The sequence below is a fragment of the Macrosteles quadrilineatus genome, unplaced genomic scaffold (genome assembly GCF_028750875.1).
Source record: "Macrosteles quadrilineatus isolate MER2022 unplaced genomic scaffold, UCM_ALF_1.0 Scaffold_12__1_contigs__length_5162894, whole genome shotgun sequence".
NCBI classification, from domain to species: domain Eukaryota; kingdom Metazoa; phylum Arthropoda; class Insecta; order Hemiptera; family Cicadellidae; genus Macrosteles; species Macrosteles quadrilineatus.
Genome location: NW_026542605.1, coordinates 146,551 through 173,722, shown reverse-complemented (window position 1 = coordinate 173,722; position 27,172 = coordinate 146,551). Strand labels below are relative to the sequence as shown.

Genomic DNA, 27,172 nt, shown 5'->3' with positions numbered 1-27,172 from the left:
GTTTGTGGTGGCGTAATCCCTAGGGCGAGTTTTCGCAACGCTAAAGCTACCACTAACAACCAAAACGATCCACTGGCACATACATCTTAGCTGGAAACTTTGTATATTAATTACAGGGAGGAAAAGATCCCTTTGGGCCAAAACCTTTCTTTAGCACACCACTCAAACCTCGGCTCTACACAACTTTTACAACGTAATAACATGAAAAGGCCGGAGAAAACAAAGGCTCTCTTTGGTCCCTAAAGATTAATTTTTTAAGTGAGGTTATACAATGAATCAAGAAAACATCCCTGTAAGTTGCTTTGATAATCTTAAAACTGTGGCAATTAAGAATTAGTCTTGTTTTTGAAGATTCCCTCATCTTTCTATTAAAGCTTTCATGTTCGCTTTTCAATGGCTAAAATTTGAATCACAAAATAAATATATGACTATTTAGTTAACCAAGCATTTGAAACTAATATAAACTAAATTTTACATATTGCACTGTCACCTAATTCTATATGACAGTACTTGGTTACTGCCTCAAAACTACTGTAAAGAAAATAATTAAACTAAAATTCTGTATCTCAATTTTATATTTATGTTCTAGTGAGCGACTTGTTTTTTGTTAAGATTAAAATGTTTAACTGCGTAACAGGGTTAACCATTTTTTAAACTGAGGGACAAAAATAATTTTCATTCCTTTAAATTTGTAAATCATATAATATATAAATCCGTTGGCAGACAAAAAGTTTTAAATATAAAAAAAGGTTTATTACAAAAATTCTATTAGGTACTAGGAAAACAATAAAACGTTAGTAAGAAAAGTTAATGTTTTCAAAATTCACAGCTCAAAATATATCAAAGTCCTTCAATGGACCATATAAACCCCTAACTTATCACCAGGTATCCTCTCATTTGGAAGAAAAAGTTAAAATTACAAGAACCATTCACCTTGAAAGCTTTACACTCAATACAAGTATGTAGATTCTGCTATGGAGTTACTACACAACTACACTATGTTTTATACTATGTCAGGGAACAGTTCTCACCTCCTCATTCAGGTTGCCGATGAGTAGTACACAGGTGGTAGCCATGGCCCCCGCTAGTCTCATGCCCCCCGCAGCAGCCAATGCAGCATTGCCCCCCGCAAGTGGGGTGAACCCCGCCAAGGGTATGCCTCCTGCAAAACAGGTACATGTTCAGCCTACATTGTTTTGTGTAGGACTAACATCATTTGTACCACTGTAATGTGATGTTTTTTAAAGCTTTCATTTCTAAAATGTTTTTTAGGTAATTAAAAATAATAATTTGTGAATGTAAAACTGATTGCAGGTCCTATACCTGATAGAAGTTTCCAGCTTCATGATGGGTGGATTTTGGATCGACTGAATGATCTAATACATGTTTGAATTTGAGTGTTTTCTGTGAACGAATTGTTGTAGTTAACTGTACTACAATGGACAATTTTGATAGATGACAGATAACTTAAACCTTTATTGTGTGATCTTTTTGTCATTTAGGTAAGTCTGATCTCAACAAAAATCCTTAAAACAAAGACTAAGCTACATCCTTAACCTCTATTTTTAGTTAATTTGAAGAATATACTTGAAATAGCTACCTATCCGATCAAATCTCAAAATACAAAGCATTTCAGATATTATTTTTACTTTTATTTTGACAAGCCAACATGTTTTAGGGTGATAGTGTAAGAATACACAGTCCGCTGAGTAGTTGTGCTGAGTTTACTGACCTGTGAACCGTGAAAAGTTTTTAACAACAACAATAGGAAAAACTGTATTCAATATTTTCAAGAACTAAACAAATTTATTTGGTAGATAGCAGAAAATAATATTAACTTTTAAGCCATACAAGTTAAATATGAGATCAAATTTTTGCCCTGCCAATATTAACTAGGCGTAGCTCATTCTGTAAATTGCATATAACATAAATATATTTTTAGTTTGGATCTATGGCTAGCTTTTAATACACATATAACTTAAGCCGTGTTTACCATGTAAGACACACAACTGCCCAATCAGTTTCATAATAGATTTTTATAAGAGTATAATCAACAAAATACCCATTCTTAATTTAATCTTCTAGGCCAACATCACTACAGTGGATCATAAATAAGAAGACCTTTGGCCTAAATAACAAGCGGCCCTTGATAACAAGACTCATTTTCAATTACCCTTGATTACATGCTATTGCAAACCTTGATAAGAAGTTAACCTTGTTAATAAGTCTTATTATTCTTAAAGAATAAAAATTCAATATGTTATAACATTGAAAGCATTACATTAAGCATACTGCATGCAATAGAGAACATACAGGTCATGCACAAGTATGGTTACACAGACAACTAGAATGCTTAAACATTTGATACAAATAATGAAACTGCTTTGTATCTTAAGTGTAAAGCAAGACAACTATCTTCAGTTTCTTTACCAGTTTACAAACGTAAAAGTTTTTTTTTAGACCGGCTATTTTTGATTTTCTTCAAAGCATTAGTGTTGACTAACATCAGTAGGAAATGGTTGATCAAGTTTAAACCCTTGTCTTCTTCCTATTCAACATTGAGCTGTTGTGTGAAAGATATTTATTTATAGACACATCACAAATTGCAACTGGGTGCACAATTAAAAATATAACACAGTTATCACTTTCTAGTTATTTGGCATAAAGAATAACGACTTAATCAAAACTTTGATCTGATGAAACCAAAATGATTTCTGCAAGTTGACGACACAAAAGCTGCATGCAAGACATGGTGAGGGTGAACTGAAGTGCAATGACTGTGGACAGTGAAACAGACAAGGCATTTCATTGTTCATTGCACTGAAATGTATGTGAACCATGTCTCGTCGGGTTTAGAGTTAGACATAGATTAAGTATTCCATTTAAACTGTTTAAGGGGTTCGGAGGTTTCTTAAATTTGTATTTACCAGCCTGAAGAAACTTAAAAGGCTTGTGCCGACATAATTACCGAGAGATGAGCTTGGATCAGTACAAGAATTAACTGTAGAGACAAACTTTAAGTGACAGCACCGGTGCGCAAGACCATAACATCACTGAGTCGGTTTTACAATTTATTGCAATAGCATAACCAACACACCATTCATGTTAGATCAAACATAGCCTGAACAAGTTATCAAAGAAACATGGTTCACATCAGCTTGTCATATCTGCTCCAAAGTCATGTGTACTGTGTAGTGCAAGGATAAGTGGCGGAGTTGTACCTCCGACGGGCGAACCAGCGTAAGGGGCAGCTAACGGGGATCCTAGCCCGTGGAGAGGGGTGAATGGGGACGCAAGAACACCCTGAGCCCCTGAAACAACAAATAGTCTAGTCCACCAAATCGCAAGTCGCATATTGTATTTACCCGGGAAAGAAATATTCGAGAAAATTCATCTACAAATTAGAGTAGGTGGGAAAACAGGGGTGGTAAATGATCTGGCACTAGAAGAACTACTATTGGGGGTTCCACTACAAAAGTATATAATATTTAATGCGTTTCTTACTGGAAAAAGGACGGATGACTGCCTAAGCAACGCATAAGGTTACACGATGACAATTTTATTAATTTGTTGATTCACAGAATAATTTTATATTCTAACTAATTTATGTTATTTTGATCAATGAGGGTAAGACCACAGATTAAACAAAATAATCTTTCAGAATATTTATGTTACGAGATATATTTTGGGATGGAAAATAAGTTATAAGTCGATTATTTACAGGGAGATTTGTTGAAAAGGAAGAAAAAGACTACTACATACGATACAGAAGAGAAGAGAGAAGAAGAAACAAGTGAACTAAACAGTAGTTATTAACATAATAATCAATCTATAGTATTTATCAAGACCCTAATTTTTAGAAGGTTTAGAATTAAAATATTATTTAAAGATTTATATGAAAGAAAGTAAAGCAATGGATTATTTATAAGTAGGATGACACCTTCCCAAAGCCGCCTCATGCATTTTCTAATTTGTAAGTAACTTATATACAATTCAGTCGTAGACTGATAACGTACTTTCCAGGTTGAGGTTTGGAGCGATGACGCCATTGTTCATTGCAGCTATCCACGACTGAATTTCTTCACCAACAAAAAACATTAATTTTCACACATGTTAACCCTTACTTAGATGTAAACTGTATTAGAACACAGATAAAGATATTTCAAGAAGATTTGTAAAGTGTTTAAATTAAAGGGGAAACACACAAAACTTTAAAAAAGATGAAGGCAGAAGTAAAGTCAACAGTCTAAATATGTACCATTAATCTTTGGCTACAATTAAATCAGGGTGATATTTTAAATTTTCAAAGAAAACCAATCACTTAACTTTACTTGTGCCTCTCATGTAGTAAAAAAAATAATAGAAAAACAAACAATACTTTTTGTAAGTAACTTAAAATGGGAAATTTAAAACTAAAACACAAAAAAGTAATACAAATATGGGAATTTTTATTAATTTTTTAAGCATATTTTAAATATAAAATGACTGGGCTACGATATGAATTAATTGGTAGCTAAACTATAAAAGTAAAAAGTAAACAAAAACAAAAACTAAAACCCAAACACATTTTTTTAGGTTAGTATCAATAAAAACTATATATTATTATTTAGTATAAAAAGGAAAAAAACATAAATAACAAACATCTATCAGTACAGGGTAGTCGTTGATGGTCAAAATATTATATTGCAAGTTTTCAAAAGAGATCCATACAATGTAAATATACAAAAAGTGAATGCAACACGCTATGTGTGTTATGTGCTATGTTGCAACATTTATTGGTTGTTCAAAAAGTGGACTTTCTCATTTTTTTACGATGACCTTGGATTACAAGATAAGTTCTCTGACCTGCCTAATATTCATAAAGAATTTTATGTACTTCACTTATTTTATATAGACTGATAACCCCCCTCTCTTAATAGAGCCTATCCTCTATTAATATACTGATAAGTCCAAGTTTTCTGATAGTCTTATAGCCCCCTCTCCTAATGGAGTCTATCCTCTCTTAATATACTGATAAGTCCAATCTTTCTGATATACTGATAACCCCCCTCTCTTAATAGAGCCTATCCTCTCTTAATATACTGATAAGTCCAAGTTTTCTAATAGACTGATAGCCCCCCTCTCCTAATGGAGTATATCCTCTCTTAATATACTGATAAGTCCAAAAGTTTTCTGATAGACTGATAGCCCCCCTCTCCTAATGGAGTATATCCTCTCTTAATATACTGATAAGTCCAAAAGTTTTCTGATGTACTGATAACCCCCCTCTCCTAATAGAGCCTATCCTCTCTTAATATACTGATAAGTCCAAGTTTTCTGATGTACTGATAACCCCCCTCTCCTAATAGAGCCAATCCTCTCTTAATGGACTGATAAGTCCAATTTTGTTGATAGGCTGATAACCCCCCCCCCTGCTCTCCTAATAGAGCCTATCCTCTCTTAATGTACTAATAATTCAAAGTTTTCTGATAGACTGATAACCCCCCTCTCCTAATAGAGCCTATCCTCTCTTAATTTACTGTTTAACCACAGTTATTTGATATACTGATCAACCTCTATTTTCTGATGCATTGATCACCCAATGTACTGATAGATGTATGTACCAACTCCCCCAGCCCAGCAAACGCCTTGCCTACCTGCTAGTCTGTTGTGGTCGCCCTGTGTGAGACTTCGCCGCGCTGCCTGTAGCGCCGGACTGCCCCCGCCTAGTAATAGCTGAGGTAACAACTGCTCGGACAGCGCAACCCCGTCAAGCCCCGTCTCCCCGTTGGGCAGCGAAGGGTTGGTGTAGTCCCTGGACTTGTCGTTGTTGTACTTAACGTTGAGACTGGACAGTTTGGAGTATTCGATGCGCAGTGTACAACATGAGTTGTAGATGTTCTGACCGTCCAGAGACTGTAAACAATAAGTGATTTTTTTAAATACACAAAATAGAGAAAGAAAAATAAATGGACCATGTGACTCTATTCTGTGACTTTGGCCGGAGTGTAGAATCACCGATGCAGTTCTTAATGACTACGAGGGAGCATGGCTTTGTTTATGCATCAGATTGATCATGAAATGGTTTATTAAACAACCAACAACGTTCATGGCGAGATCATGCACCTCTGGTATTATTAGGACCATCTCCTTTCTCACAATAGTTTACAACTTTTCATGGTGTTATAAGTTAACAATTATTTATCAAAACAAAATTTGGCGATATGGTATATTCAAGACAATTTTTAGTACTGCCACAAATGACAAATAAAAGTCACTATATCATATTGACAATAACTTAACAAATTTTTCAATTAATTGTGGATTCTATAAAATAGTTGAATTTTCCATTTAAACAAATTTTGTTACAGTTAAAATTTCATCTAATGAATTATGTACATTAGCGACATCTCTTCATTTTTGTGAATGAAACAATTTTTCTTACTGTTAAAATTATCAAGGAAGATTATCAGGTAACTTGTTTTAAGACAACAATTGAGACAACTAATCATGAATTTATCAATAAATCTAATAATTAACAGCTATAAGAACTCTACTGGGAAATACAGAATAGAAAAGCTCGAAATATTAATAAGGATCTCGTACTTTGAAAGAGACACAATTGAAAACTGTGACGACAATGGGAACAGATGGAGAGGGGAGGGGATGGAAAGAAGGAGAAATGTCTTATTTACATAGAGCCCGAGCAGAGAATCTTCAAGAGGATGCAAATCGTACAAATCCTGTACATAATACAGCAACCCACACAATACAAAGGGGCTGCGAATATAACTTGTAAACACGCCAGGTCAAGCACAGGAAAGGTAAAATTAACAACAAATTAATAAATGAGACAGTAAATGGTAGAGTAATGAGATATGTTTTCTAACAATATGCGACCTAAGCCTTCTTACATCTGCTGCGGGGTTATTATTTTTTCAAATTTTAATCATTTTACGGAGCCGAGTATGTAACGAGGTTCACGAAACCTTTCCCAAACACGGCTTTGAGATATAATCATAAAGAACGTGGCTATTGTTATTATTTAATGCACGGAAATTGTGAGGAAATGAAGGAGGGAGCAGTGGGAGGTAGCGTTCTATTTTTAATGTACTCTTAAAGCGAGATAAAATTAAGAGAAATGAAGACTCACTGGGCAATGTCTTCTTCATTACAGAAAGATATTTTACCTCTCGACTTAGCTTTGGTTGTGTTTATCTCAGAATGTAAATTGTTTTCGTATTTCGTTTTAAATTTGCAAATATTTGTAAATGGAAATGGAGGTAAAATTTCTTTAATGAGTTGCAATATTTGTCCTCAAAATATAACTCTTCAGCTTGTACGGGGTTTTTGAGTCACCAAACAATTGTTTAAATAATAACAATTATTTACAATTTTACAATTTTTTTTATTAATCTTTTTAATTTTTCAAAAAGCTATTGAGTCAGAATTATGTCAAGTTACTAAAATACACCTACACATTTTAAACTCTTGTTCATACATTAAAATCTACTAAATAAGATTTATGAATATAATTATGGAAAAGATTTTTACCCTTACAGGAGAAGATCTGGGGAACATTTAATCACTTTATTTGGAAAGATTATACTCTTATATTGTCATAACATTTCAAATTAAAGTTTTATTGTTTTACGTTTGTTACACAGTTTCATTGTTTCCAATGAAAAAGGTTATTAAACACCACAAACTACCCTAAAACTTATACTCAATGTAAACTAAAATTTATCAACATCATTATTAAAATTCAAAATTAACCCTGACTGCGAAGAGAGAATTAATCTGAAGTAAAATTTAAAGATAAAGACAAATTTACAGACGAATGAGCAATATGATTGAATGTACTACTTCAAAAGTTCCCAGTGATCATTCCGTACATTCTCCAAATAAAATATAGCCCTCTATCGCAGCCCGAGCATCTGAATCCTTATTTTCTCCCCTCCCTATTTCGGTTATCATTCATCTCTTATAAAGAAAGCTTCCGAAACAAACCTCAAGCTTTTCAGATTCAATTCTTTTATGAAGTATCGATTTATGGATGTAAATTTAACAGAAAAACAATTAGAGGGATGATGAATTGTTGGAGCCGCTGCAAGGATTATGGGATATTGGAGATTACTTTGGTTCGGAACAGTTACAGTTGACGTAACTTACTAGTTTAGCTGACTGAGCTGTGACAACATCTGGGTACTGGATAAGCACTTGGAACGAATCTGTAACACAAGTAATGTATATAATACAATAAAACTAACTGTAGTGGCACAAAAATAAATGACTAACTTAAAAAAAATGACTAAATTAAATAAATAACTGTACCTGCAGTACTAAAAACGGGATACAACAGTTAGATAATAAAAGTAAGTGGATATTTAGAAGCGTGCCACTTCACTAACATGGTCTTCAGGTCTAACATCTTGGTCTAACTGACGATGAACATCCTAGGAGTAGGAAAGAGAAATTGTACTGCTATCATTGAATGATATTACTGTGATTTTGGTTTTTTCTACTCATCACAAGGTGTCAGTGATGTGAAGAAAGTATATGGATATTGTTTTTTAAGTGATACAGTTAATTTATTGTTGTGCTAATTCTAGGTTGGGGTGCTAACTTTAACGCAGATATTCTTGACTATTTTGTAATGCATAGAAAATAAGTTGTTAATATGAACCCAGAGCAGAAAATAAATAGTTTGATTTTGAATTTCAAAGAGTTTTGAATTATGAAAAGCTATTAAAAGGAAAAATTAAAAAAAATACTTTGAATGTATAAAAAAAATCAAATTACACGAATAACAAGAAAGGGAAATTCATAATTTTACTCTGAACAAGAAGTAAATTAAAAATGCCAAAGTGGTTCTATAAAATAAATTTGTATAACCTAACCTAACCTAACAAATATTTTTTTACAAACTTAGTGGCAGTAATTAGCTAACAATAAACTAAAATCAAAATTGGTTCAATTTTTTATCACATTCTCTTCCACATAAACACCTTAGATTAATATTTAAAATCAACTAGGCTATACAAAAAATTTATGAAACCAACAAAAATTATACTTACTGTTTTTGGTGAAGGTTACGATTTTCAAAACTTTTCCAAACCGAGAGAAAATCTGGAACAAACAGTTGCATTAATAATCCTGAATACTATCTACGAAATGATTTACTTTATGTGTTGGTGCTGTTCATAGATGTAGGTATTATATTACCTTAAATTAAAATTATAGCTTATTTTATCCTATACCTATATTTTCTAAGGAGGAAAAAGTAAAACTTGTGAACATTCAAACATTTTAGAAACTTTGAGTAACTAAATTTTAATAACAGCAAGATGTTCAAAGTTAATGAACACCTGTTGTCCTTAACAGATTAATTAGCTTAAACAAAGTTTGGCGCTTGAAAAATATCAGAAAGTAAACTGTTACTCAGTAAAAAGTGAAAAGAGCACTTATTGAAATTAAGTTTTACTCAGGATTAATCTGAACAAAGTGAACATGAAAGAAGGGGTGAGAATAAAGGGGAAGGGGAAAGTTAGGTAAACAGGCTACAAACTTTCTGAGGCAACATGTTGTACATTTGCTGGTATGTTCCCTATTCACATCGTGTAATTACTCATTTTATTAGGGAGCAATTCATATGTTAATTTAATTATTTCAACAGAGTAATTTACATGAGAAATTACAGCCAATTCGGTCAGAAGTGTAGGTGTAAAACGGTTTTGCAGTGAATTAGTTTAACTCTAGGACATAAATTTGTATCACATTTTCACTACTGTGGTAGGTTTATGTTGTAGGTGTTATACTGTATTGCTGATTAAATCTAGTACAGCAAATTGGTTTAGAGCAGGAGGGTAAAACCTATAATTTAATTAAGATTGTGTGTGTGACCAATATAATTTTGACCTTTAATATGAACTTGAGAATATTATTGGGAACTTATTTTAGAGCATGATATATGTAAATATGAATTAAACTGATAATTTAAAATTTTTAATATGTGTCAATTGCAGATCTATGTCATAAAGAGGGATCTGGCTTCCTCATACAGGCAACAATTTATAAAAAAAATGTCTTTTTAAGATTCACTACAAACGGTTTGGTCTTTTGTTTACAATCTGACTGTAGTTTAAAATAAAATGAAGTTAATTTAGCTGTTAAATTACAATACACGTTTAAAATCAATAGAAGCAAATTGGGCAGCAGTCATGGACCTTTCCTTTATTATCATTATTGTTCTTCCCTTTGCTAGATCGTAAGCATTAAAAAGACACCAATAATAAAAATCTTAAAAAGGACAGACGAAAAAAGGATATTACAGAGAAATCTGTTATTGTATAAAGTGAACTATTCATAAGACATACTTTCACAATGGAGATGGACCCTAAACAATAATGCAACTATAGTGTATTTTTGTTAAGTAATTAATTCTTACATAAATTAATCAACTTATAACAATGCAAAATATACAACTAAACCCAATAGAATTAGTCACAAAACCCGTGATAGGCAGACAATTTTTCACAAACTTAACAGAAACAATAACTCAAAACGTGCCAATTAAGACAATACAAAATACGTAAACAGTTTTAGGGAAAGTAAAGCAAGCAAAGGTCGAAAGAAAACACTCGAGACAGTGGAATCCGTTGTTTTAGGGTCACAACAGGGATAAACCCACACTCTGAAGGGATGAAGAACGTTTTAGGAGGAAATTTCCCCCGAGGTTTAAGAAATAAGATGACTGGCCCGGTCACCGTATTGACAGATTTATAAGGTAAGCGGTTGAATCGAATCACCCATTGACTAATCATATGTCCTTTCAAAACATATTGACTAGAGACTTATGGCACAGTTCAATGTGCTTTGGTGGGTGGTTTGAGTAGCTAACACCTTTGGTATTGATTTGTAAGTTTGTTGTGGGAGTTATATGCTCAATTCGCCAGGTTTAGGCATACTCTTTGCTTTGTACTTGGTGAAGATTTATTGTGACAAATAACAGTGACATGTTAGGCTGTTACAAAAGGAAAATATATTTCGAACACTATCCTGAACAAGTTTGGACTCCTACGAAACCTTCAATTTGCCTCTCTACCTAACCGAGTAATTCAAAGAATAACCTATTCTAAAGATAAATTTGAAAATGCCTGTCACTCTGAAAATGTATAAATTAGTCGTGTGTCTCAGATTTAAAATTTGAGAATTTAAATAGTTGTTTTCTTGAGCAAGCAGTTAAATCTTATCACATACCTTTTATGTGATATAATACTGTAAATTGCTTAATCCACCAGGTAAGTAAATCCATGTTCAATACATTTATCGTGTACCTGTCTTCCCCCCCTCCCACCCCTCAGCACTCCTTGTTCATTACACTAATTAATCCCACCATTTTGAACACTTTATCGATCGGATTCAACATGTTTAATGACTTGGGTCAATCGACATTGTGTATTTGCCGAACAATATTAATGTAGGACTTGATTGCTTTGCATTAAAATTAAAAGTAAACAGTTTGAGTGAATTTGATTGAAAGTGGACGATCGATGGATCAACCTGTGCGAGTTCACCTGTATCAACAGTTAACTTGCCAGTGTGATTCATTTTTCCTCGTCTATAGTTTTTAGAAAAACAAGGCAAAGGTAGTTTTTGAAGGAATTGCATGATTACAGTTGTCAGGATATTCTTTTTTAGTAAAAAATCTAGATTTTGTCCTGAACAATGAGTGGTGAATGATCATTTCTGATCAAATTAGATCTGAATAGGGTTTTGATGTTCCTTACAAATATTATAAAAAATTCACAAGTGTTGGTGGAGATTAAAATAAAGTAAAACATCCTTAATCTACTTTGTATTACGTAATGCATTACATCTGAACCTGTTTCCAAAATAAAGCACGTGCAGGTTGTATTGGAAAGGAATTTAGTGTTTATTCAAGTGTAGGCCTATTTTAAATGGTAGGTAATTAAATGAAGTGCTAGGCAAAAAATTTTTTAAAGTTCCCTAATTATTTTCTCTTTTAAATCTATGAAACTTAATCATAAAATGTTTTAATAAATAATTAATATTGAAAGATATATTAAAAAAAATAAACATTGGAATACAAAGGCATCAAAAGACTTTGTAATAGTTAATTATATTTTAAAAAATAATAAAATTATTTCATAAACTTTTTGAAGTTATTATTTGAACTACTATGAACATTACTGTTTCTGTTAACTCTTCCTGCTCGGTCCACAAATGAACGTACCAGAAAAAATAGCTTTACTCCCATTGTAGATAACAAAAGACAACGGCTTGACAATTCAAATAAGAGCCGGAATTTTACAAAACGGCAGAAATACTTTTTACGAGGCCACAAGAGGAAGCGAGTAATCCTTTTACCTTCTTCGCTTCGCAGCTTGTCATCTTTTACAAACTTTTTATTTGCTTTTCATTCCCTTTGGCAAGGTAAATATCTGACTCATGTGATTGGCCGTAGGGACGCTCTGCCCTCAGTCAAGACGCTTTAGCTTCCTCAAGATTATTCAATACCAGCTCCAAACAGACTGCATTGAAATCAATCAAGTACATCATAATATCAATCTGAATCAGCGAGGACAAAACATGATAATTTGTGATAAAAAATAATTAAAAAAAGGTTTAACGATTTTTTATAAGTAGGTGTAAGGAATCAGTTCGATTTGAGAGTTGTGTTAGAAATGGTAAAAAATGATTGAACAGTATGCATTATTGTAACAAACTGGACTGTACGGTGGTAAACTTTAGAACGATTTTGTCAGGGATATTAAAATGGCCAACATTGCAAGCACGACTTTATTATTTTTGAAATAGAGTCCTAGTTACTCCTTAGCATATTTGAAGCTCATAAAAAGTAAGTAGAACAAATTGAAGGATTTATTATTATTTTTATTACTGAAATGCAGACACATACGTAGGTGCGTATTTTAAGCTCAATATGAGCAAGGTGATTGTGGAATTGAACGAGATGATCTATGTAGCAATGTTGTCACCAGCTGGGTCCAGTTTCGAACCATTAAAAAACTAATGAATTTTCTCAGGATCAAACCGGCAATCTTTTGATTGTTAGATGAGCACTATAACCACTCAGCTATCTAGCAAGTAAAGGATGTGACTAATACACAAAATAAATCGCACTTGTACCCATTGAAAAAATCCTTTTTAACTTTCTGTAAACTTGAAAAATGTCACATCTTAGCTTGTAGAACCATAATTAGGATTATATCAAAATAAATTAAACCAGAAAAAACTTTACCCCGATTATAGAAATCCTCTAAAAACAGAATACCTCCAAAGAGTAAATTTACAAACCCCAGATGAACAAGGGAGATTAATCTCTGGGCCAATGTTGTGATCAAATTTCCCTCTTAATCCCCCGTCCCTGATGAGCGCCAGCCAAAAGGTAATGGATTGCGTTGAGTGAAGACTTACAAACAAACTCCGACTCAACAATTCATCTCGTCTAATTTGGCGACAAGTGACGTTTAAATGTTATCAAATGTGACTACGAGTGAACATCCTTGTATTGTATTGTGTCTGTCTATCTCTTACACACACTTTCTATACAACAGGATAACAGGATACTGCTAAATAGGGAATTATCCCAGTTATCAGGGAAGTGAACCTGTGTGAGTTTGGGGAGTGAAAGTTGTGTTGATGTTGTAAGGAACTAACACTGGAGGTGAGTTTATAAAATTATTATAAAATTGACAGATGTATATATTGATGTTTGTAGTACTTAGAATTATTGGCAAGGTTTCCATTTTGAAGAGCTCAATTGTAACAATCTTGTTTCGTCAAAATAATTGCCTTATGAAAACTTGTACAGCACCCATCATGTAATTGTTTATCACAAACTGCATAGTAAATACAAATTAATTTTACACATGCAATTCAAACTTACGTCCTCGTAATTGCTAAAGTTTCTAAAAACGGACTGCAACCGTATAACACTTACAATTTTTTTTGCATTTAATAATCGAAAATACTATTTGCTGTTGACAATTCCATAAAAATACAACTAGATTAAAACCGTTGAGAAATCCACGAAGTGTTGGTAACAAATGCATAATATTGAACATTTTCCAGAAAAGGCTTCACAATGACGCAAAAACTTATTTTCCCTCACATTACTGTGTATTTTATAATCAATAAAACCACAAATTACAAATATCGCAGAGAAACACCAAGCTAATTGAAAAGAAAGTATCCCTTTCAGTACTCAAGGTAGTTGAGAAGGTTGTATCGTCACAGATTTAGTTGAGCGTAACCAATAAATGGCAAAACGTAATGGTAGCAGAGCGTGGTTGTGCCTAAGGTAGATGAAGGGGATGGGGGAAGCTTTTAATGGCTACCCGACCTCAGTCTTAGCGGACCACAGGGGAGGTTTTAAGCTAAAGGAAAATAAATCTCCTGTTTTGATGGAGAAAATATTAAGAAAAGTGTTCCCCAGAGGCGTGTAAAGGCCGCGAACTCCTTTTAATTGTTTAACCACTCGCTGTTGCGTATTCATGACTGGATGAAAAATAACAAAAGTTACGACAAAGACAAATTAAAGAAGGAGTTAAGGTGTTAATGGCGACTGAATTAACATGGGGTTCTGCGATTTTACAGGTGATTCCAGCGATGGGAACAGTTATGGTAATGTTATAGCTTTGTGTAAAATATTGCCGGGGTGAAATATTTATTCGACCTTGTGAGAGGAAAGTTTATTGTGAAGAGGTAACACTTATATAGTATATTTTTTGTAGCGGAAACGATTAGTATTAACCTCGAATCTACTAATTCGAATGCACATTGTGTTTGTTTAGAATCTATGAATAATTTAACAGGGCTAACAACAAATATAGGATGACTTGAGGTAATTTTTATATCCCTTGGAAAAAATGTAAGGCAACAACCATTATGCTAAAAGCATTCTAAGGTAAAAGTGATTTCCTCAGAAAAAAAAAAATGAAATACAGCAAAAAGTAAAGTATTACAATTCAGTTTTCTCACAACATTCGCACTATTAGAAGTCCATAAATGAAATCGGTGATAGAGCTAATCTTTTTTTACAGTAAATTAATTTAACGATTACATGTTTCTACTTCACAGCACATGAAATAAACATTAGAAAATTGAAAAATAACGTTAAAAACTATTATTACCAAGGTATTTCAGCACTAAAATTATACATACATGAATGCAGTGAAAATGTATAAAATATAAAAGTATTGTTTTGTAGTATAATTATTGGATATCAAATAATAGGTCTAGTAATTGTTCACCTATCTTATCAACCGTTGATATACACAACAACCAATTAATTTTCAATCATAACATCGAAGAAATAAAAAAAACGAAACCACCCAATCCAAATCAATGTCCTTAAACATTTCGAACACAACTCTACATCATTCCACCGTTGACGTATCAATATGCGACTTTATTTAGCCCACCTCCCTCAAACTCCCCTCGCATATTTTGCCCTCTTGTTAAAACACTCAGCTCCTCTTAGAGAACGCAGGATTTCAATGGGGGAAAGAAACAAAGCGTATGATATTGACGATTCCCAAGCGACCGAGTGTCAAGATAGAGATATATTGTCACCTGCCCTCTACTCTCTACCCCTTCCCACCCCCCACTACCCTTCTGTCCGACAGACTTACGAGCACGTTGCTGTTTATGCCCCATCCAGGGCCTATATTTATCCATACGCCACTAAATGACTGGTGCTCCATATTTTCATACGGATTATTTGTGGCTCCCCGGCCGTTCGTCTATCAGTGTTCGCGATATGTTATTGAGTAGATTTTACTTCTTTCTCCGATAAAATGATGATTTCTTTGGGTATTGATTTTTGCAAAATTGCAAATATGTTATCTATGTGCAAAGAAGATATAATATAAGGGATGAGAACTATGTAAATATTATCATCGAGATGGGTATAAATGATATACAACTGTATTCCACATTGATTACGTAAAATATTTTATATAATTTTCCTATATTTCTTTTTGAAATTTCATGATTTTTTTGGAGAAAGAACTTTTTTTGTTTGGTTGATGTCAAACAATCATATCCTTAGTCCTAACTACTACTGTATTTCAACCAATTTTAGTCCATAGATTGCATACAATTTAACCATGTAGTATGCTTCAATTTTATAGTATGTTCAATTGTATGTTGTACATAACTGTTCTTATTATTTTATACCTTCTTCAACTTAAAAGATTACAGGTTGACAACAATCGAGTTATCTCAAAAGACCCAAAACTATGAGGCTATGAGACTTATTAGGCTAAGATAAGTTTACGTATCACGTGTATACACAGTGTTTTGTGTCTATCTCTATGCTAATAACATAGTAACTTTGTCTTGCTACTTAAGTTGACCTTTTATTAGGAAACATAATTTATTGGCAATCCAACACACATTTATTTTCCTACTACTTTCATACTGCGAGTTTAATTAGCCTAGTATAATTAATTTTCATTAGCCAACACTTATACAAGGGTAGGTCGGGGCAAGGCGAGGCAGCGAGTGTCTGAAAAGTTGGACTCATGATAGGCTGGGGACCGTTTGGAGTAATGAGATAAAGTCGCAGTAGCCGAGAACTCCTTATTGCTCCGAGTCCCGCAGTTTGGTGTTGTACCGACTGTATTATCTACAATCGAGTAGAATACTGTACTCAGATACGAATACGTCATTTGTGATTTATTTGCATTAAGTCTTACACTGACTATGGGTATCTCTATGGAATGAGAACGTGAAAGGAAATAACTTAGTTCTTTCTTTATAGCTACTGAAAGTAAATAAAAGAAACGTCTTATAACACTTAAAACACATATTTACGCTTATACTGTTACTCACAAGACGGTAAAATACAAAAAAGATGGTAAGTGGTGATAGATTTCGATTGGACACTCCAATCATCATCAGACCCAATAGGCGAATGACTTATTGTCATTATATTGATTATTATATCGATATTGACTTATCGTCATTCGCCTGAACCAATCCCACCTCACCATTTAGGCCATTCGCCTATCATTCGCTAATCGTCATTGGGTCTGATGATAATTGATCGACAATTGATTGATATGTGTTTTAAATATATTATTTACGTAGATATTAGTACAAAGCTAATGTACCAATCTTTGTTTTTTTTTTTCAAGTAATTGATTTTGGATATGCATTTCTTTTATGTACCCCTTGAGGGAAAAATCAATAAATGATGATGATGATGATGATGATGATGTTTTAAGTGTTATAAGACGTTTCTTTTATTTACTTTCCGTAAATTTAATAACACGTACAATGTTGATCAAGAAGTTATGTATATCTAGTGTAAAGGACAGTTTTTTACATCACTTTTGATAATAGAAAAAAATTAAACCATGAAACTTAGTTTCAAAAAAACTGTTCTAAGTTATATTTCAACAAGACCTGTGTATAAAAAAAATTTATAGCATTGTGAAATTTATGTAAACAAATCAACCGCATATAAATAAGTTCTGATCATTGTAGTTTTTTTTTTAAGAATGGAATCCGATCGTTATATTTATTAATGAAAGGTTTACCATGTATTTGGATATCCACGGACGTTGGATGAAAGCAGAAAGAGTTAGAACATAGGATTATTTGTTGGTCGAGTTGTTTAAATTGATTAATAGTACTCAAGATTACAACTCTGTATTTACTACAAATTTATATTAACCATAATAAACTATTTATATGAAACATAAGAAACGTATTTTCAAAATGTACCATGGTATTCGAGTTCTGTTCGCATCTTAACATATTTCTGCTTCCAACTTGTTGAGTCTTAATGGGTGAATTTATCTTCCAATGGCCTTGCATGTTCCGATGACTACATGATGATTCTTTAATTGCCAGATACGACTTATGAGCACACTCGTAGCTGACCTCGGCTTTCTATTTCCCCGTATCAGAGATGATATAAAAGTTAGCGATCCTCCCTAGACGGCCATTACGCTCTCTGTCACTTATAATCATTACTTGGTCTTTCTCACACACCTACTCATCCTCTATCTCTTCCTTTAGTTTACAGGCAACAGTGACAAATATCTCATGGGTTTGTTAAGGGACTTTTGTTGAAGATTGCAATGCGTTTGATTTTCGTGTAAAGATACAGAGTTATGGACTTGTGTTTGAAGTAAGCTTTTTTTATAGAGGCAGGGAAACTTTAAATGTACCATATTTTAAATTGTATTAACTTGAACCAACGCCGAACCATGTAACGAAATGTCAATTTAAAAAATCAAGACCGACAGGTCTCTTGTTAGATAAATTAAAAGGATACGCGATCTTAATTAAAATTACATTTTATCCTACGATTGTTAGAGTTTTCGACTTCACATTCAAGTTTTACCCTAAAAAGCATGAATGAAAACGAGTTTTAACTTACTTCTTAATATTTTAAAATTACACATTTTCTTGGAATATTTGTCTAGCGAAACAATATGGTGAAATAGTAGGAAATGAGCAGTTTAAAAATTATAGCCCAATTCATTAGAAATGAAAATTAACTTACAGAAATATTTGTATCTGATATTGTTATCATTACAAATATTAAAATCTCATTTAAACACATGTTACATTTCCACCTCACAGCATTTACCTCGCGGTAAATACAGTATAACTTGCATTGAGAGACGTTACAAGTGTACTTCTAAAGTAATTAGAACCCTTTAGGGGAGTGGAGTAGAAATAATAATGAGGAGACTGGAATGCTTCGTATGGGGGACGCTTGGTGTGTAAGTGTGTAGTGGTGTGAGAGTGTAAGAGTTCTGTAAGTGTGTAGTGGTGTGAGAGTGTAAGAGTTCTATAAGTGTGTAGTGGTGTGAGAGTGTAAGAGTTTCGTAAGAACGAACCCGTTCAATATAATCCTTGAACCATACATACACATGGTACATTCAAAATGTTAATGTAGTAGAAGTATTCATAAATAAATATCGTGCATCGATTGGAAGATTACGCGGTTATATATTTGTAATCACATTTATTCACTTTATCCAGTATTCACTTTAGGTTATGAAGTTTATTGCTTAAAATAATTATCCTGAACACGCTATGTACAATTTTGTTTTTAGTGATAGTATGGAAAAAACGAATAAATGTATATCGTCATTACGAAGTTGAAGGAAAAACAAAGGATTTGGACACACAATTTGCCTGACCTCTTTGGAAGTATTTACAATTCATAGATTTAAAACAAGGTTTATTTAAACACCAGTGTTCATGTAATTGATGAAATTTTGGATTGCTATAGAGATTAAATATCAATCACAAAATGCTACGTAAAAGAAAAATAACAGTTGAAAATCAAGTTATGTATATTCTAGAGAGGATTAACTTCCCCATTATTAGTGAATAAATTTGATCTCATAAATTCCAACAACACATTGATAGCACGAACCAATTACATAGTTCAAATTCCATCGTATAAAACGTAACTATCCAATCCACGTAGTAAAGTCGTATGAAATTTCAGACAATAAGTTCCACCATTAAACCCAATCACAATAAATCGAGTAATGAAACGGGCGGTAAACCATTTAATATTGAAACGGTTTTTACTGTTCATTTGGTCGTTAGGCAAGAATGTCTGTGAGGGACTGACTAACTTTATAAGGTGCTCACATAAACTCAAGATTAACAAAGTTCTCGGTTATGGCCGTGTAAATAATAAATGCGCCTTAACCAGCGCGCGGTTTCGATAAAAGCCAAACACCTGTTTTATCATTATCAGCTGGCTTTATGGCTGAGTTTCTTACAAGTTTAGTATTTCTCCAGCGTTCATGGCGCATGATGCCGAGTTAATGTTTAAATCGACCCCTCCCCCCCAACCTACCGTTATATACTATTTACGTGGACCTCCCCGCCAACTGTTGGCTGTTCCCTTTATTGTCTTAACTTGTTGTTCTAGTTTTGCTGTGGAATTTGAAATGGGAGAGATTTAGGTGATTGTTGAAAATTTGAGTGTAGCTTACTTTAAATGCTACAGGTTTTTGGGATGCCAACAGATTTTTACTACTGTCATGAATTTGGATCTCGGCTTGATGTTGATAAATTGAAGGTACAGACACCCATGATTTTGAATATCGTGTTTCTCAAATGAGAGTTAAACATCCATTTTCATGAAACATAAATGTTTAGTAATTACTGTACCACCTTACAGATAAATTTAAATTTCCAACTCACATAAATAGGTACGGGTTTTCACCGTCAGTAGCTTCGATCGATTATAAACCTGAACCAGCTGTTAGTTTTTATTGCTCTTATAATGAAGTCTTGGTTTAAAGAAACAACTAATCTTAAAAAAATACATTTATCATCTTATTTTTTTTTACACTCCCAACACAATAATGCAATTTAAAATTACGGACCTAACTTTGTTTTGATATCTCAAGAAATCAATTGAATGTACAAAATTGAGTCAACTTTACACAATTACAAATCGACGTAACTGAACAACCTTTTCGCAACAATAAACACTTAAATAATATCCACGTAAACACTGCGATATGTTTGAACTTAGAAATGACGTGAAGCCTCCAATGAACCAGAAGTAAGGTTATTCCTTACAAATATTCACGATAGCAGAGAAATGCTGTCAAGTATAGGAAGTAGCGTCTGGTTGGCGGACCGTGAATATCTCTCTATCCGCCGTCCCCTTGAATAATCCCCCACAAACCCCTTGCTTTAGGTCCACAGTCCGCTTATCTGTCTTGTTTGCGTTTCGTCAATAGCTTCATTTGGGAGGTAAACACTTTAAATACAGGTTAAGTGAGAAGTTTAAATAGTTTGTAACTTATCCACGTAATAAGTTATACATTTCAAAGGTTGTATAGTCTACAGACTAAGTGTTTTAGTGAAATATAAAATTGTGTCGTATACCTTTAATTTTTAAGATATAAATATCTGAAAAGGCTTTACTGAACACGCGTGACTGATCCCGTTTAACTGTATAAACCTTAACTGTAACTTCGTGAATAAATAGTTAAAACATTGTACTATTCTGAAATTACAGATATAATAGATACCTTTACGATGAATCTTCAATATTTAGAAAGTGGCTTATAAAATGAACCATACTCTGAGGTAATTTATAAAAAAAGTTTATGTATTTAAGTATGGAAGTAAAAATGTAGCAGCTTTTATGTACATGGGATATTTTTTACGAGCTTGTACAGAGCGGAATTAAAATTAAAGAGGCATAAAACTTTTTATTCAAGACTTGGATACGTCTAAATAATTTTATTTATTGAGCTTGGACAGTATTTATTATTTTACACTACTATTTAGGAAGTGTTATAATTTATAGCAACAGTCTTCAGCATAGAACCGTACCAAACCCGTAACAACTCCGACAAGATGAAAGCAATTTCAAAAAGCCGCTTCAAAGAAATTTGATTTGCAAAAATGAAATTCGTTCCACATTAAACTGCCTAAAGTGGATTGTTTGAAAAAGTGTGGAATTAAAAGAGAAACAGGAAAGTTGAGAGCTGAAACTAAACTGGAAGTCGAACAGACGGATTATAATGTAAAATAATGCTGCGAGGATCGTAAGTCAACAAGTCCACGTTAAAGAGTTAAGGGGAATTATCGTCCGGCGGCGGTTTTTCTCTGTTTGTTACCCATTAATGGAGCTTAGTGGCCGGCGATGCTGAAGCAACTAGTTGCCTCTCGCTCTACTGACTTGAAACTGAGATCAATAAGTTGACTGTTGAGAGTCTTATTGACGGTCAATTTCCTGCACAACTACTGTATGCGTGGATACGAAGTTAACTGGCTGTTTATTTATGGGAAATTTTGAAAAACTATTTTTTTTTTCAATTCAAGGGATTAATATATTTTCTTGTTTTCTGACGTTATTAAATAAACTACTGATCTGATAGGCATAGAACGACTTTTTGGTGCAAAAGTATTCAGAAGGTACACGAAAAGAATATATTTACGAAGAAGGTATTTAGCGTGGAATTAACAATGACTAAATTATTAATGTTTCATTTCACCTATTACTATATTAGGATGAAAGATTAATAGGAGATAAATTTGATCATGTTTTGGGGATTGGAAAATCATGTTTGAGTAATTTATTTTGGGAATAAAAGCCGATAAGAAGCTTTGATTAAATTAACGTGTTTTTGGTTCTGTTAAGCTATTTGTTGATTTAAAATCAACCGTTAAATTTTGATGAAACCATTTATTGGTTTTAATAAGGAAATGTATTATAGTTAATGAAACAAATTATGGTTCTAATATGTTTATAAATAAAATAAAAATATTTATATAAATAAATAGTAAAATATAATTTCAAAGTATTAACAGGTAAACAAAATATGTTTTGGAAAACTACAAGCGATCACATTCTATTAAAATAAACACCAACATGGAAGTAACAAACATATGCACAAAAAAAGAAGGTAATGTTATTTTGACATCACTACACTATGGTGTCAAAGGGGCTTTGTTTAAGCCATGTTAAGTTTAATTAACAAACAAAGTGTAACGTCAATAAAAAAACAAAGCCGAGTTTAGCTCAAATGTCTGGCTACGGTTAAGCTTGTCAGTATGAAAACGCTTTGAAACGGCTATAGAGATTTTGGTGTGTGTTTAACTGTTGCAATATTTATAAAACAAGATTACCAACCGGGGATTATATGCGAGTCAGATTTTATCATGGTTTTAGAAGTTATTTACATTTTTGAGATACATCAAAGCTGTAGATCCTATCACAAAGTAAAACCGTTGGAGGCTTATGAATATTTTTTTTGTAATTTTTAACTTATAGCATGATAATGCGCTTAAATGTCTTTAAATAGACGTTTATATCGTACAAAAAGAGCGAGAAAATATTTAGTTGCAGGAAACTGCGCAAGGAAAATATGCAATAAATTGAGAATTTCAATGTACTTTAAGATGTATGATACATGTATGATGGAGACATAAGTTTAACGGTGATGACTTTAGAAACTGACTACATTTTCTACCTCATAACATTGAAAAAAAAAAATTATTCACGTTAACAACATAGTGAATTGTTTGAATATCATTTCAATTATTCGAAATATTCAGAGATGTTTTTGTTACAATGTTTTTACGTGGCAACACTTCCAAAATTGCATCTTTAGTGAAAGACATGAACTTATACGGGTTAATGCTCGAATAGGAGTTTTCAATTTTATTTTAACGTCAATATTTGAAGTTATTATTAGTAGAAATCGGTTGATGTGTATAAATATTTATGTTGTACCCACATGTATATCGTAATTTAAGGGAACAACTTAGTTTATTTGTATACCATTGTAATTGTCTAATATAATTAGATACAATTAATTCATTAATTTTTTGTAAAATAATAAACGACGAAACATATCAAAAGGGTGTATTTAATATTTTAATCAGCGTTGCCTCCAGGATTGATTTAAGACAATATAAAATAGGTTTACGTACGTCGTCAATCCTAGTATAGTCTCAGGCGACTGATTCGAAACTGATGTTTCATTTTCAAGCCTTGTCTAATATTATTTGAACATGATGTCGTCGTCGAAATACACAAATAATTTAACACACACGGATACATTAACTTAACAAAAAACTGATTTAATATATCTTTAGCCTAATCAACGAGGGCGAATTTTCCAACCAAACTATAAACTCCACACCCTTGCGCTAAAATGTACGACGAATAACCAATGAGTGTTTCACAATATTCGGACATGTCAGCAGGTTATACATTTGATATCATAGAGGCTGTTCGGTTGGAGGGGGGGGGAAGGCAGGTATTAGTCTGGAGCTGGGGGAATCTCCCGTCCTGACAGTCTGGAAATAATTAATAACAGGTGATGCCGTCGGAACGGTCGGCATTCTGCTTCTGCCTTACCCCGCCCTGTATCTCACTGTCTGTAGGCCGACGATCGATGGGGAAACTGGATAGAATCTGAGTATAGAGAAAAGTGTTACTTTTAAAACACTTGAAATGCTTTTTAGTGTCATTTCTTCACGCTTTTGGCTAGAACCTTGTGCGGAACCGTTAAAACAAACACTTCAGGCATACAGGGTCGTGAAATGATTAAAAGATAAAAACCATTACCTATGACGGGGATTGAACCCGAGACCTCAAAAACCAAAGCACACAACCACTAGACCAGTTTTCTCACACAGAATTTTAAGTAAGGGTAGTAGCAATCTGGGTAGGTGAGTACTCATAGTGCTAGTCTAGTACCTAACTATACGGCAGCCGGTCTGTTCCTGGTAAAGAGGAGCTTCGATAGTTCAAAACTGAACCTAACCGTACATACAACCAATAAATGTATCCACCTGATGGATTCATTTCCATAAAAAGGGACGCTGAATATAATACGAAATGTGGAGTAAGGTTAGGGAGCGTAATTCGTGTAAGATTGAGCTTACGTAGTAAATGGTCCTGACTACATAAACGGCTGGGCTTAATCAGTTAGAGGGAAACAAAAATAATTTTTACATATTCTAAAGACACAGCTGTAAACACTTTGGATCTAATTGAATGCCTAATATGTGAAAATAGTCTCTATTTCAAACCTCCCAAATCGGTAAATGCAAATAAAACTGTGTTGTTGTGCTTTTTGTGCTACGTTATTTTGCAAGGACCAGTTTAAGTATTTTATTGCATTGTAAAATAACAGAGGTATACAAATGTCCACACATGTCAAGTAAAATATAAAACGTACAGTGTTAATTTCAGTGAAATACATTGTAAATATTGTATTTCATTATTTGACTTCGCTAATACTGATTACGTTTAGTAAAAATAATCGATTCACACCAAAGTCATCCCTTACCTTCATTCAAACCGTAATATTGAGAAATAAAACCGCGACCTAATATAAAATACATTGCTGTAGAATAACCAATTACATAGCGAACCCGACTAACCATGCATAATAGAGAAGTAGGTTGCCCGGCGGGACTTAAAAACCGTAACTTGATTACTCAAATGAACAGAACGACTGGGGGGGAAGGGGGTGTATAAGCACCAACATTTGTTGTAATTTCCAAGATCAACAAGGCTAGAACTGGCGCGTGGAGTCTGAGCTGTGATATTACTGCAGCGATGAAACTTTAACTGTAGGATAATGTGGTTGAGTTGTGGTTATATTGTGGCTGAGATGTGATTGGAGTGTCAGTTGGATTTTGAAAATGCGGTTTGAAGTGGGTAAATAATTATTAACATTGATCACATTTTTACAGAATATTTCTACATGGTAAGTTTTTCATAGGTTGTTGAGAGCCAAAAAGTTAAATTACTAATGTTTGTGTGTAGTGGTGTTATAAAAATGTTGCTACAAGGCAAACGGGATGATTTATCATGAGGATATATTTTAAGAGTTCTTAATAAAACTGAATTGGAATTTTACGTTATGGTGGATGTATATTCAACATTAATTAAGTTTGCAGAAAATCACCTATATTTAGTATGTTTAAAATATATTTGTCTTACTATATAATTGCTATTCTGTTGTATCATTGATCTAAGTAGGGGTCATTACAAGACAATCTAATTCCGAAAGAAATAAAAAGCGAAAACACCGATTGATGCACGGAAAAAATACGAATCTAATCTTTTGAAGCATTTTTACAACGAGGATAGTATGTTCGTCACAACCAAACGTAGTTTTTAAATATTGAAATTTAAACTGACAAAGATAATTAATTATTAATTTACCCAACAAAATCACTCATAAATGTTATGAATCACTAATTTTAGCATCACAACATCGGCAACGTCAACATACCATTATTTAAAACTATGAACAATACATCAAAGGAAAAGAACAAAAATTCTCCCGTGGGTCCAAAACAAAAAAACGGTATACAAATTGGACGATATCTTTTGTCATCGCTGCCTAAACGCTCATGGTCCATGCAGTATTTGGACGGTCCGGACTCTCTTCTCCTGGGACTCAGCAAGCCTTAATCTGGGAGCTCCGCTTGAATATTTCAACTTTGGGAATCCCCAAACAGTCAATTATTCACCAAACTGTTGTCCATGATCACAGGATGAGGGGACATATCAACAGTCTTGTTGTAGGTACTTTTGTTACTTTTCATTATTATATACGTCAAATTTATTAAGTAGGCCTACAGTGTTTTTTTTAATTCAGGCTTAATACAGACATTTAGTTAATAAACTAAAACATCCTACAAGAGAAAACCCTAAAAAAAATTTATTTGAGTGGTTTTGTACATTTGAGAACGTCATAAATTCAAAAACGGAATCCCATAAAAGTATGCTCATGTTTGGTTAAATAAATGTCAATTCCTTAAATCATGTTTAAATTGAGTATACGACGAGTGCTCGCCTAAAAGGGGAATTTGTATAGTACAGAAATTTGATTTAAGTTGAGTTTAAATATAATTGGTCCTATGATAATCATTCGTATTAGTTTAAGTGAAAGCAGTTCTCCCGTAATACAAACAAGTTCTGAATCATCTTTTTTTTTAATGTGGTACTACAGGTTAAAGCTGAAACTACCGAGCCAAAACTGTAGTTCATAGCTAAGACGATTGGTGATTGGCAAGATGTTAACGTTAGTTTTCAGATCAGAACACGCGCGCTCTGACCACTAGAAAGACTGCATCTATTAATCTTTTTAAAAGGGAATATGTATATTCATGAAAGAATTTCCATTGCATATTAGGGTCTTTTAATTTGGGAAAGGTGGTAATTCTTCAAGTGAACTAAGGACATAAGGTGTTACTGGAAGATACTGACTATGGTGTTTAAATGTACACAATATGGTGAGTTACTTGTATGTTATCATGTTTACTTACTTGGTAGAGGACCTCTAGTGTGATGGGGTACATCATATGTTCGATGATGACCCTGAGTACAGTGTTAGGCCCGCCCTGGGTGTCTGTTTGGCCAGAGAGAGCTTGGGCGGCTTGTAGGGCGGCCTGGGCTGACGCGTTCTGTAACAAAAAACAACTTGTCAAAAACCACTCAAATTGGTACCAGTGAATTTGTATTGTCTATGTCCTAAAATCAATCATGAAACACATGCAATATGGCAAGGACCTAATTTAGCCTTAAATGATTACATTGACACTTTCACATATTCATGTGACATCATTTAATTATTACCGCAAGCATTCTTTGCATGATGAAGGTATGTAC

At 33.4% G+C, this 27,172-nt stretch overlaps 1 protein-coding gene across 4 annotated transcripts in view; it reads right to left on the bottom strand.

Moving 5' to 3' along the window:
• LOC129004843 (polypyrimidine tract-binding protein 2) overlaps positions 1-27,172 on the bottom strand; it is a 122,388-nt gene that overhangs the window by 8,037 nt on the left and 87,179 nt on the right. Inside the window, exons 4-10 of one of the 4 annotated variants that reach the window (XM_054433499.1) lie at positions 26,830-26,967; positions 9,057-9,108; positions 8,152-8,210; positions 5,637-5,895; positions 4,017-4,079; positions 3,222-3,311; positions 1,032-1,162 (exon numbers count right to left, since the gene is read on the bottom strand). In XM_054433499.1, the coding sequence (XP_054289474.1) occupies positions 1,032-1,162; positions 3,222-3,311; positions 4,017-4,079; positions 5,637-5,895; positions 8,152-8,210; positions 9,057-9,108; positions 26,830-26,967 (792 nt within the window). The remainder of the gene's footprint in view (positions 1-1,031; positions 1,163-3,221; positions 3,312-4,016; positions 4,080-5,636; positions 5,896-8,151; positions 8,211-9,056; positions 9,109-26,829; positions 26,968-27,172) is intronic. The other 3 variants (XM_054433503.1, XM_054433502.1, XM_054433504.1) reach the window with 3 other exon arrangements.